The sequence below is a fragment of the Ambystoma mexicanum genome, chromosome 7q, assembly GCF_040938575.1.
Source record: "Ambystoma mexicanum isolate Mex_15411 chromosome 7q, UKY_AmexF1_1, whole genome shotgun sequence".
Classification (NCBI taxonomy): domain Eukaryota; kingdom Metazoa; phylum Chordata; class Amphibia; order Caudata; family Ambystomatidae; genus Ambystoma; species Ambystoma mexicanum.
The window spans coordinates 1,102,565,942-1,102,578,197 of NC_090941.1; the positions used below are offsets into that span (position 1 = coordinate 1,102,565,942).

Below are 12,256 nucleotides of genomic sequence, written 5' to 3' on the forward strand. Positions count from 1 at the left end.
TCCCTGACAACCTCAAGGACACCTGGGTGATCCCTCTACTTAAAAAAACCTTCCCTTGACCCTAACATTCTGACTAATTTCAGATCCATCTCCACGGTCCCTTTCCTGCTCAGGATTCTAGATCGTGCAGCCTACTTGCATATCCAAGAATATCTTGAATCCAACAATCTCCTTGGGCTAAGACAATCAGGCTTCTGTCCCAAACATGGAACCGAAACAGCGTTGACTGATTTGAAAACTCAAATGGAATTCCTAAAAGATAATGGGAAATTAGCGCTACTCCTACTTCTCGATCTCTCTGCGGCATTTGATTTGGTTGATCACCAAATACTTTGCCAACATCTTAAAACTGCGGCTCATTTCTCGGACTCAGCCAATGCGTGGATCCACTCTTTCTTAAGCAATAGATGCATGAGGGTGTTCTCTCCCATAGCTTCTGCTGAACCTTCCCCGATACACTGTGGTGTCCCACAAGGCTCTTGTGTGTCGCCGACCCTTTACAATGTGTTCACCAAACCGCTCTTTGGTGTGCTTGATTATCTGGGTGTTTCCTACACCAACTATGCGGATGACACCCAGATACTCATCCCCATTACTGGTGATCACACAGCCGATACTTAAGCTGTGAATGACGTCTACCTGGTTATTCAAGCTAGGATGGCACAACACAAACTTTGCCTCAATGATGACAAGACGGAGCTCCTACTACTAGGCTAAACTCAACATCTTAAACTTGACCAGGCCTTAAAGTCCTTCATCATCAATGGCAATGACATTAAGATCTCCAAGGACACTAAAACTCTTGGCGTCTATCTGGAGTCCGTTCTCTCTCTAAATAGACAAAATAATGCAGTAAGGTCAGCCGCGGCCCACACCCTCATCACTGCCTAAAGACCTTTCCTGAACTCCCACAATTGCATTACCGTGGCTAGAACACTTATGTCCACAATCGACTACTGCAGTGCACTGTATTTGGGGACCAGTCAATCTAACCTCAAGAAACTGCAAACAACCCAGAATAATGCCATCAGGTCGGCTCTCAATATCCCTAGGCATTCTCATATTTCTAACGTCAGATCAGATCTTCGCTGGCTCTCAGTAAAACAAAGAGTTGCCTTGAAAACCTTAGCCTTGACACACAAATGCCTGGACAACAAGGCCCCACATTACCTTCTCCCGTCTCACTCTTCATACCTCCACACGTCCCACTAGAACTCCACAAATCCACACCCTCATCTTGTCCAGATTCAAACTACAAAAAGCAGGTGGTGCGAGCTTCCCTGTCCTAGCCTCGAAACTCTGGAACTCCCTTCCTGTCCCCATCAGAACTGAGCCTTCCTTTCAAACCTTCAAGAATAAATCTAAACCCTGGCTCCTTACACAAAACACATAATGCACTTCTTATACGATCAGGCACTAAAACTCTAGGTTCACTCTGTTTCCATGCTATGTACCTGCTCATTTTAGTGATTATGTCTGTATTTTCCATATATTTACCTGCTTACGTCTGTATATTATTGTATTCATGACTTTGATATGTCGAAGAGACGTCTGCTCACTTGTATCTTGCTGTAAACCAGTGAGCTTGAATCTCATGTCATGAACCTTCAATGTAATGTACTTTATCTGTGTATGTAAGACTATGCGCCCGGTTGCCCACGGGCCTGGCTGCGCTTTACAAATAAACTAAATACAAATTGTGTACTTTACGAAAGCTACTTGAACCGAAGATCTTCCATTTTGCCAGCTTGTTTGCCCCGTCCCCGTGCAGGAGTCCCCCGACGTCCTCCCTCTTGTCCCCACGACTGAGGCTCAGGAACAGCGAAATCTGCAGGAAGTGCCAGGAACCAATGTCTTCAGCTGCATCTTTTCTTCATACTAAGGTACTGTGCCGACCTGATTGAGAGAACTGACCTGTGTTCGTGAAGCTTTCCCAACTTGCAGGCCTAATCAGCTTGTGGCCCAACATATGATTCTTTTTCGTACAAACTATTTCTGAGAACTTTGGCAAAGACTTTACCGTTTACTACAAGAACTGCTCTTTCCTATCCAAGACACTAGTCCATTGACTTTGGCCTAGGCCTATTGAACTGAATCGAGTCCTCCAGTGAACTGAAACTATTTGCACTGCCTAAGCAAGTATTTGTGATCTAGTTTATTAACTTGTGCCTTTTTACTCCCATTCAAAGTAACTGAAATGCCATTTTGATCCTATTTCAGGGGAGCCTAATTTATTCAGAAACTTATTGGTTTGGTATTGAAGTATATTTGTGTATGATATTAAGTTCATTGACATCCCACGCCATGCTGCGAACTTGCAGGGCTGCAATACCACCAATACCCTGGGAACTCGATCCATTGTGCGGTTGTGCGGTGCACGGTATTCCGAAATCAATTTTGCTGAAACTTCGTGGGCATTGTACTCTATCTCCAGAGGTACGATTCCAGTCCGAAAACTCCCCTCACCAGAGTGCTGGACCTTGCAAATAACGTAAATCTGAATGGTGTTATTCTGTCTACTTCTATGATGCTGAAAAGGGAGCCAAATCCAGAGCCGCATCCAGCCACGAGGAAAACCTTGCCTAGAGCCTTCCCTGTGATCCTTGATGCAAAAGTCCTTCCAGTGTCCTGTCTTCTTGATGAAGGAATTCAACGACTGGGTTTTTGGCGGCAGATCCTGAAGTCCTCCTGCTGCAAAAGCTTCTGTGCGGAGGTACTGTGCTGGCTTGGGCATTTACTTACCTTAAGTCTCTTGTGATTCCTGTGTAGTTTTGGGGTGTTTCGTATGATTGTGAGTCCTCTAGTCCAGTACACCAGAGGCCCCTGTTGGAATCCTCCTAGGGTCTCTTCTGCGAAGCACCTGGACCCTCAACTAACTCTAAAAGTAAAGCACTAACTTGTTCTAACAGTCTTCCTTAGGAACTCTGACTGCTGGGATAATAGACCCTAGTGACCCACCTTCTGCCACTGAGAACACTCAGGCTCCAAGAATAAGGGAAATACTTCTAAGGATTGGGTCTTCTGCCTAGAAAAGAGAATTCATGTTTAAAATGTACTTGCTTGCAAAATAAGTTGGCTGCTAACTGTAACTCAGAGTGAACAGTTACAAAAGTTATTACTAACTTTAGAAATGTTTCGCCATTCTGAGAAGCATATGTAAGGTTATTTTACTTGGCTTAGTAATGTTCTGCCATTCTGAAAAGTATATGCAACATCGTACTTTCCTTAGAAACTGTTTTGCTATTCTAATAGAAAGTAGAAGTAAGGTTATTTTACTTACCTATTAATTGGCTGTGCCTCTTTCCCAAAAGTAATGCTGTTGGCTTCACTAAATATTTCTTTCAGAGAATAGGTGTATAAGATTCCCAACTGGGTCGTGCTTCGCCTGACTTGCTGTTAGCCTGTCCAGAATAAGTCTGCACTGGGTTTTACCTACCTAGAATAACCTTAAGTCATTCATAAAGTGTAACACTGGGTTTGGCTTTCCCTGGTCTGTTTTAGACAGACACAAAAACAGTCTGGGGTTTAAGTTGCTGATAGCTCCTTTAAAAAGTGTATAGGTTTTACTTACCTTGAGTATAACTGTGGTATCCTAAAAGAAGTTAGTAATTGCTTCCCTTACTCTGTAAACTGTAAATATATTGATTTATGATATTGGCTCTGAATGTTCATTGTTGTTTTTGTCTTGTCACGCCCTCAAGCCCCAGAGTGCATGGCTACGCATAATAAATAAAGTAAAGTAAAAATCAACTGCAAATTACACCCAAAGGTCCAACTCCTCTCAAATAACTTATCCTGAATCAGAGGTATAGGTTTTTACTATTCCTAGAATAAGCGTTTCACTACATCAGAAAAGTATATTGTTCAGTTGATTTACTATGGGATTCCTTGCTGAGCGTCATGGTACAACTGACAGGGTCTACTACCCTTGAATTACTGTAAAGTAATTTGAAAGTGACTTATGGTTTTACTTCCCAAGAATAGGTGTGACCTATACTAAATGTGTTGGATAAGGTCTAACTTAACTAGAAATACTGTTAGTTTTCTAAATAAGGTCTATGCTTTGGTCTGTGTACTTTAATGCATAGTGTTATGTTTTAATGATTCTAGTTATATATAATGTGATAGTACCTATTTCCCCCCCCCCCAAGATTTATATGGGCCCACTTATTTAAATAAACCATTTATTTTTTTACAATACATAGTGTTTCAGTGTTTCTTTGGTGCTAAAGGAACCCAGATACTCTCGGGTCCGACGCGCCATACAAATAAACAAATATCTGTATTACAATTTCATTTGCACGGATTATACAGCCCTCTCACCAAAATGCCAGGGGTAGCGGAAGTGACATCACATGAACCTTGCCCTCTGACATCACAGAAAGTGATGTCATTTGACCCCACCCGCAAGTGATGTCACGGGAAGCGATGGTACACAACCTTTCACCCCTTGACAAAACAGGAAGTGACATCACACAACATTGTTCCTACGTACACTACGAAAAATATGGTTACAATATCACTATGTGACATACATTTCATACAAGAACTGATTGCCATATGTTTCATTAAGATCAGTGTGTATAGGCCCATATTACCAAATTACTGTGAACGCAAGCACATGACCATGGCCAAATGATAATGTGTTATTATATAGCACTCAATCATAAGCGTTTTATATAGAACAAATATACATACAATATCACCCAACCTGTGATGGTACTCATTTATCAAACTCAGAAGGATGAAAGGCTGAGTTGAGGTGTTTAAGAACAGACTAAATCAGTGACTCACTCCTAGAAGTGTGCTTGAAATAAACCTTTAATGAGTCTAGCAATTATTGTATTGAATTCCAGAAAGACAAATTATTTGGTATTCCTAATATCTTATTTACGGTCACTGCTGAAAGTGTTAGATTTGTTGAAATCCTGTTCTTTTTTATTTTTTAAGAGGCCTGAACAAGAAAGCCAGCCACTCTAGAAGCAAAGAGCCACATGGTGCTGGCCACAGCCCAGAAGCTTGCATTAAAAAGAGAAAAAAAGGAGAAAGAAAAAAAGACAATTTTTTTTTTGGGGTAGCAAGGGAGACCTCTGCAACCCCTAGTGCCCCCTAAATGACGTCCCTGCCTCTCTCCCTCCTAAGATAAGCCTGGCTGCTCTGTCTACGCTACCATGAACTCAGGTAGTAGAGCCTTATACTAAGAGTGGAGTCTTGTACTGCCTCAGTTGAATGGTTTTACTAAGCCCTTAGTTGGATTTTAGAAAATCTTTCCTAACAACATTCACCAGGCTTGCTCGTCCGCATCGGCCACTCGTACCAAGGAATAGGTGGGCCCTGTTAGCTCACCCTCAATAGACAGTCATGCAAAGGCTTTTTATTGGCCCACTATACAAGTCGTCACTGGATGTATGCCCTGCCATAAAAGGCCAATCAGATTTAGTTTAACTCCGACTACCCATGTCAATGCCTACATTCTCTCTCTACCCCCTCCCACCCTCCAGTGCAAACTATTAAGCAGCATACACTTATGGCGGTATTCTCACTCTCTGGCCACCTTTGTCACTGCATACATCCAAGTTTATTTATTCAAATGCAACCCTACACTGGGGTGAGGTGGTTTCCACCTCCGGATAGGTTTACTCATCCTCAGGGTAACATGTACTCCTTCACCTACATCCAACCTGATTTACTCACCCTCAGGAGCCACCCATGCTGGTGCATACATCCGGCCAGGGCACTGAAATGTCAGTTTCACATCTGCCATGCTGATGCGGGCGGTCATGTCCTCGTCGATCTGCAAGTGTGACAGAGGGCAAAAGTAGAGGACCAGTTAAACAAAAGACTAACCACACTGAGGTACAGCGACCGATACAGAAGCATGCTTGTTCGTTCATTCCATCACTCTCTCCACAAGTACCAAACAAAGGCGTCTTGCTTCACTCCGTCGGCTACCAAAAACGACTCACTTTCTTAATCATTGCAAACTCTGCCTCAACATTCAATTACAGAAAGGAATTTCAATGCTCGAAACTCTGCCCAGATATGAGCTAAAAATCCTTTTGACATTAATCCAAGCTTACAACCCCTTGCACAGTGCAAGAAGATCACAGTCCATGCAGTAGAACATTTCCAACACACAGTAGTCTCTGCCATATTGTCATTTCATGCCGTCCAGTATCCGCAAGGGAACCAAGACACCTTTATGTGGTCAGTGTTTAGATGGGAAGACATTGTCAAAACATACTCCTACCCTGAAAACAGAGACCCATGAACTAGAATCCAAAGGACTGCTCATCTGAAGCGTGGCCTGTCGGCAAAGAGTTACTAAATAGGACCAGCAGAGGATCAGGAGGCAGAGGGGAAAGAGGTGGCACCACAGTGGAAAAGAAACAACTTGAAACAATTCTGCTCCCATGCTGTCCCTTTATGGGCACACCCAGCCTCTACTCTGCTTCAAGACTAAAGCGCACCCTTCATGGCAGCTTAAATTCAGTCAAAGGCAAAACAACTCAAAGGTGATGGACGAATTTCCCAAAAAAAGAAAAATTCCCTCTGATATCCAATAAGGAAACGAGGAGCCCAATTACCTTTGATAATTTAACATGGTTTCTTTATATCGGATAACAAAGTGCTTGTATAACCCAACACAATAGCAGCATATTGACAGGCAAAGAGATGATCGGAAGGGAATACACCATGATGAGGTGGGGTATTGGCAAAGACCACCCTACACTTACCCTCAAAACAATAATTCTGCCAGAAGTACACAAAAGTGAAAGATTGAAGGAAAATGCAGTGTACAGGAATAGAAGCAGATGTGATGTGCGCATAAACCCTCAATGTACAAAGTGAAAGCCCACAGCATATATTGCCAAAGCATGAGGAAAATGGCCAAAGCTACACTTCAACACATTCCAAGATCAAAATATCATGTAAACCGCTGTCCCACCTACGTTCGGGTAGCAAACAGCCAAAAGAGCTCCAAGACTCTTGGCCCTGCACTGGATGATGGCATCAGTCCACATTAGGACAGCTTGCACTGGCTACCAGTCAATCAAGACTAAGTGCTGGCACTAGATCACCAAATTAGCCGAGATGCTGATTGCTGGCACTGGGGACCTCACCGGCCAAGCTTCTAATCACTAGTTCAGGTGCAATGTATGAGTTAAGATTCTAATGGCTGGAACTTGCTAATCGTATCAGGCAAACTTCTCATCACTGAACTGCCCAAAAGCTACTGCTAGGCTTGGTTTCAAACCTTGGCCAAGATTGATCTGCAGAAAGGGGCCATCTCCTTTCAATCTTAATTTGAAGGAACAGGATTTTCAGGTATCATACCAAGTGTGCATTCCAAGGGTCACCTGCATCTTCAAGTGTATGACAAATGAATGTTCAGGTATGGATGGGTTCCAGACACTTACAGGTCAATAAGCAAATAAACTGATACAAACTATGACTGCCTTGTGTAATTATTCATGTGCCCTCGGTCGGGCTATGCCATCAAGGAGCACGGCTTTGCTTGCATATTCCATGTAGAGAAGGTAAAGCTACAATGGCAATCTGAACACACTCCAAAGTCAAAGTCTTTCCCACAATCAACAACATTTTTAGAGTACGGTACATTGACTTTTTTAGAAGGAATTTCTCCAACACTCTTACTTTAAAGTTTTCATGTATATTTCAGATTGTTTGGGAACACAAACCTATCATAGGCTGTAAATTTGGGCCCTATACAGCACTAAAAAAAAAAGGAGAGATCTGGCCAAAAAACTCCACAAATCACCATTTGAATTTTCCTACTGAGATCACCTGAAGATATCCTCCATGGTCCAACAAGACCTCTTGACTACAATTATCGATCGTTAACAAGGCACCAGTGATGTACCGCTTTCCATTATTTTCGGAAGGCCATGGTCAATTAGCGAGTCTGTCCTCCTTTCACGTTCAGGCTCTACACCTTTTATTATTCTTCTGAAATGTCCAGGAAGATCTCACCCTTACACTATCGTATGGGCTCCAACAACGCCCACCTCATACCATTTTCCAAAGACCATCAAGACGCCATACCTTCACATCTTTCATAATGTTACCACTGCTTTTACCAGTCTGCACGCCTCAGTACAATTTCTTTCAATCATTCATCACAGTTGCTCTTTTTTGAAGCTCCATGGCAATGTCTAAAATGCCTTATTAGGATTTACCATAACACTTCGGCTGTTCAGGTAATGTCGGGGAATCGGGGGTTCCAGCGTGTGCAGGAATGCCATTCCACGGGCGATATCCAATGCAAACTTCACAGCCTGCATCTGATCCACAACAAAATCTAGGAGGCCAGAAAAGAGACATACGTCAGTTTCATGGAACTCGCAGAGCCCGGCCAAGTATAAAAAAAGCCTGCCGGTTATTGAGCCCACTCTCCATCACATCAGCCGCAACGGCACAGCCTCAAAGGCACTCACTTGTTCCTTCATGGAGTACATTGTAAAGGGACCCATAGGGCATCCAGTGGGTTATGATGATGGGGTGGGGAGCGGGTGGAGACTGACAGGCTCCCAACACGGGAAGAACATTGGGGTGAGAGAAGATCCTGCAAACACAAAAGCACATTAAGACAGTGTCTGAGATCTGCACCAGATGAAGAACGTCAGCATCTGCAACCTCCTCTCACGTTACTAACGCGGCCCCTTGATTCACTTACATTCTTGTATACCAACCATATTCTTTTACACAGAATCACACATGCATGCCTTCACAGACACACATTTCTATGTCCCAGATATAGCCTTTTCACAGTCCCTCTTTTGCATACCTCTACCTACACCCATTCTGCATACTCCCATTCCTATGCCCCCCTGTTAGGGAGAATTTTCAGTTTCTGTGCTAATTCCCTTTAACCATCGAGACCCTCGGCTCTTTTGCTAGAATCTGGGATGTTTTTGATTTTTAACCTCCTGAGTGAGTTGTACTTTTTCCCATTCACTCATGTGTTTTGCTCTGACTAGGCTTTTAACTGTTTAATGGAGAGTGGTAACCTCCCTAGGCATCTGCTTTTTGCATCGTGGCATTCAGCACCCTCCGTGCAGTGCCACTGAGAAGTCCCCTGGACTTCTGTTAATGCTTGAATACATTTTCTTGGGTGAACTACTGTTCCCAAATAAAAGTGAGATAGCTTTTATCTTACTTACATTTTCCTTTGTGGGTCCAGCACACACCATCCAATGTGGAGTGCTGGGTGGGTTACATATTAACTCCTTATCCCACATTTCATGTAACTTTTTGTTACCCTAACTGACTTGAATGGCTGGTGGAAGTGGTTACTTTTTATGACCTTTTGTGCAGGTTACTAGCAGGCCGATTTCGCAGCTGCAGTACCAAAGGGGGACCGTTTTACCAAAAAGGCCCTGTCAACTTTTCCCCCAATTTCTTGTTTGTTAGTTCCTTCTTGGCTTTTACTCTGTTTAGATCAGGTGTGAGTCCTTTTTGTGTTGTGCCTTCGGCGGGCTTCAGCCCTGAAGCCCGCCCTAGCTCTAGTGTGTCTGGAAATGCAGGAAATGAGGGAGGGTTCCCGAAACTTCGCTGTCCTTTGTCTCTAGGTGGGCCTGACTGAAACTAGTTCTGACTGGTTGGTCGGTGGTCCTGGAGCACAGCCACCCCCTAGGTGATTGACAGCCCCTTTGAATGAATGGGATTTTGCATAAAAGGTGAGGCTTTTGGGACTACAGGCAAAGTCGACCACTGGAACAAGACATCCGATGAAGAGGACGAGCAGAGGCACCAGCAGCACCTTCCAGGACCACAGCTGTGCTGACCCCATTTTCGTTCTGACAGGGACGATCCGTGCAGGACGACTTCCTCCCTTGGGCTGTTGGGACCAACTAGCCTTAAGACATGCTTAATTTTGGCTCATCCCCCGATTTGCTGCGACTTTCCTAGGCTGCAGAATCACAATGCCCAGGGACCCCCCCCGACCATCATAGGGTGCATCATCTTCCAAAGAACGTATCCAGCCAAAACTGTGGGCATCCTTGTGGTCCTACAGAAGCAGGTAATCGTCGTCTAGAGTCCCCTAACCAGAGTCCAGGACAGAAGAAAATCCAACTGGAGTTATTCGTGCTTTCTTTGCACTGAGAAAAGGGTGCCAAAACCACAAAGAGCCGCTGAATAACGTGGAATCCATTGCTGCCGAGGTGCTGTCCCGAGAGCTGCCGCAGAAGCCCACCAGACATCCTCCCTTTCGTCACCAGGACCAAGGACTAGGAACAGGGGTCTTCTGCACTGTATCAGGAAGGCATCCAGCTGGAAACTCTTACATTTTTTTCCTGGTGCTTCCTGGCTTGGGAAGTACTATTTTCACCCATCTAGAGATGACCTCAACTCACCTGTGCAGGCCTTCCAGCTTGTACTCCAACGTACTCCAACAGGTAGGCTCCTCTTGAGCTCCTGTGATTTTTCAAAGCATTCCTGACTGTTTGATTAACATTTTTCTAAGAAAAGTTGCATCAGACCTGGATCTGCTCCATTGACTTGTATGTCCTCGTTTCCTAAAGGCGCTTCTTCTGAAACCTATTGGCGTTGGCAGTGCTTGCTCCCTAACAGGTTTTTATTGTTGACACGGTTATTGCTGCGATAAAAGACTGCCTACATCCCTCTGGGAGAAACTATTGAACCAGTTGCTGAAGTGTGTTCTACTTTCACTCCAACCATTTTCCCTCCTCAACACAATTTTATAATGGTGAACACAAATAAGTGCTAATACTGACCTTGATTGATGTCACTCCGTGTGTGGGAACATGTTTAGCATAGAAAGAAATTACTCACCTGCATTATTGGTTCTTGTTAAAAATGAATTCCATCTTCCATTGAATGTTACTATTAGTTGCTACCTTTTTTTAAAGAATGCTTAATTTGCCTTGTGTTTACATAAATAATGTAATCTAACTGTGTGTGTGTAAGTGCTTACTTGGATACCTGTATTTACTGATTTCATTGTACTGCTACACAGCTCGCATTACCCTTCCTAAGGTAAGCCTGGCAGCTCAGCCACACTACTGACTTGTGTAGTATATGCGCATATTAAGAGTTGGGTCCCTAATACCAAGAGATAAGTCTTATGCAGTCCCACACCAGTTGGACTTTACAACATCTTACCCAACACCCCCCCCCCACATGCCCACTTCTGTACATCCCCACCCCCACACATCCTTTCTAGACCGTGTCATTTGAATGCTCCCACATATATCCATTCTACAGGCATTTCCATTACCCCCCGCCAACCCCCAACCCTCCCAGATTATCCACATGCATCCTCTGCACAGGTTCAACACACATCTGCCACATGCCGACACACAATCAATTCTCAACATAAACGGTGCATTCACACAAGTGAACTCATCAACCCTTATAGGCCTGTGTATCCCTTTACCACATCACACCCATCAAGGCTTAAGTCTCTGCACAATGTTTCAGAATTCATTTTCCTTTCTATTTTTTTCAATTATCCCACTGTTTTCCATCACTGCCATTAGAAACATTACTCGGTGTATAACACTAAAGCTTCCTCGCAGATGGGCAGGTTGCATTACACAACAGCGCTCCCAGGTACATTATAAATGCTTGAATTGAAATCATAAAATGGCAACAGTCTCCAACTTTACCCTGGTTTATTTGAAACTTAACTATTCTTGACCCATTTCTATTGCATGTCTTTAATGCTCTTCTCTACCTCTCTTGAAGGAGGCTGCTAAACACAGAAGTGGCAGATGCACTAAAAGTATTGGGAAAGCAACATGGGAACAGCAGTGCTCCTAACACTAGGAAGTGGTAGTGCTTGCATTGCACGCGTGGTCCTTTATTTATTTTTTATTTATTTAAATTTGTACAGCGGCCCTGAGGCATCGTGGCACTGTTACAGAGTATTTGCTTAGTACATACATAGGAGTCAAAACAATACAGCAAATGGACAAAAAATACATTATATACAAAGGAAGATGTGGGTGTTGCTTTTTACAGAGGAACAGCATTATGTGCCAATGAGATCATTGGCAGTTGCACAGGGATGACATGGTTAGTTGAACAGCTTGGTTTTTAGCAATTTGTGGAAGACATTATAGGATTCTTCATTTCTGAGTGCAGTGGGAGGGCATTCCATTTCTTGGGGGGCTAGGTGTTGGAAACTGGAGTCTCCTGCTTTTGCCCTTTTGAAGGAGGGGACATAGATCTGGTTAGAGATATGTGATCTGGTCGTCTGGATGAGGGG

The 12,256-nt window shown here is 43.6% G+C and overlaps 1 protein-coding gene across 1 annotated transcript in view; it reads right to left on the bottom strand.

Annotated features, from left to right (window-relative positions):
- The window catches only part of ILK (integrin linked kinase), a 443,090-nt gene that overhangs the window by 25,065 nt on the left and 405,769 nt on the right, over positions 1–12,256 (bottom strand). Inside the window, exons 9-11 of the mRNA XM_069640469.1 lie at positions 8,460–8,587; positions 8,202–8,323; positions 5,695–5,794 (exon numbers count right to left, since the gene is read on the bottom strand). Coding sequence (XP_069496570.1) covers positions 5,695–5,794; positions 8,202–8,323; positions 8,460–8,587 — 350 coding nt within the window. The remainder of the gene's footprint in view (positions 1–5,694; positions 5,795–8,201; positions 8,324–8,459; positions 8,588–12,256) is intronic.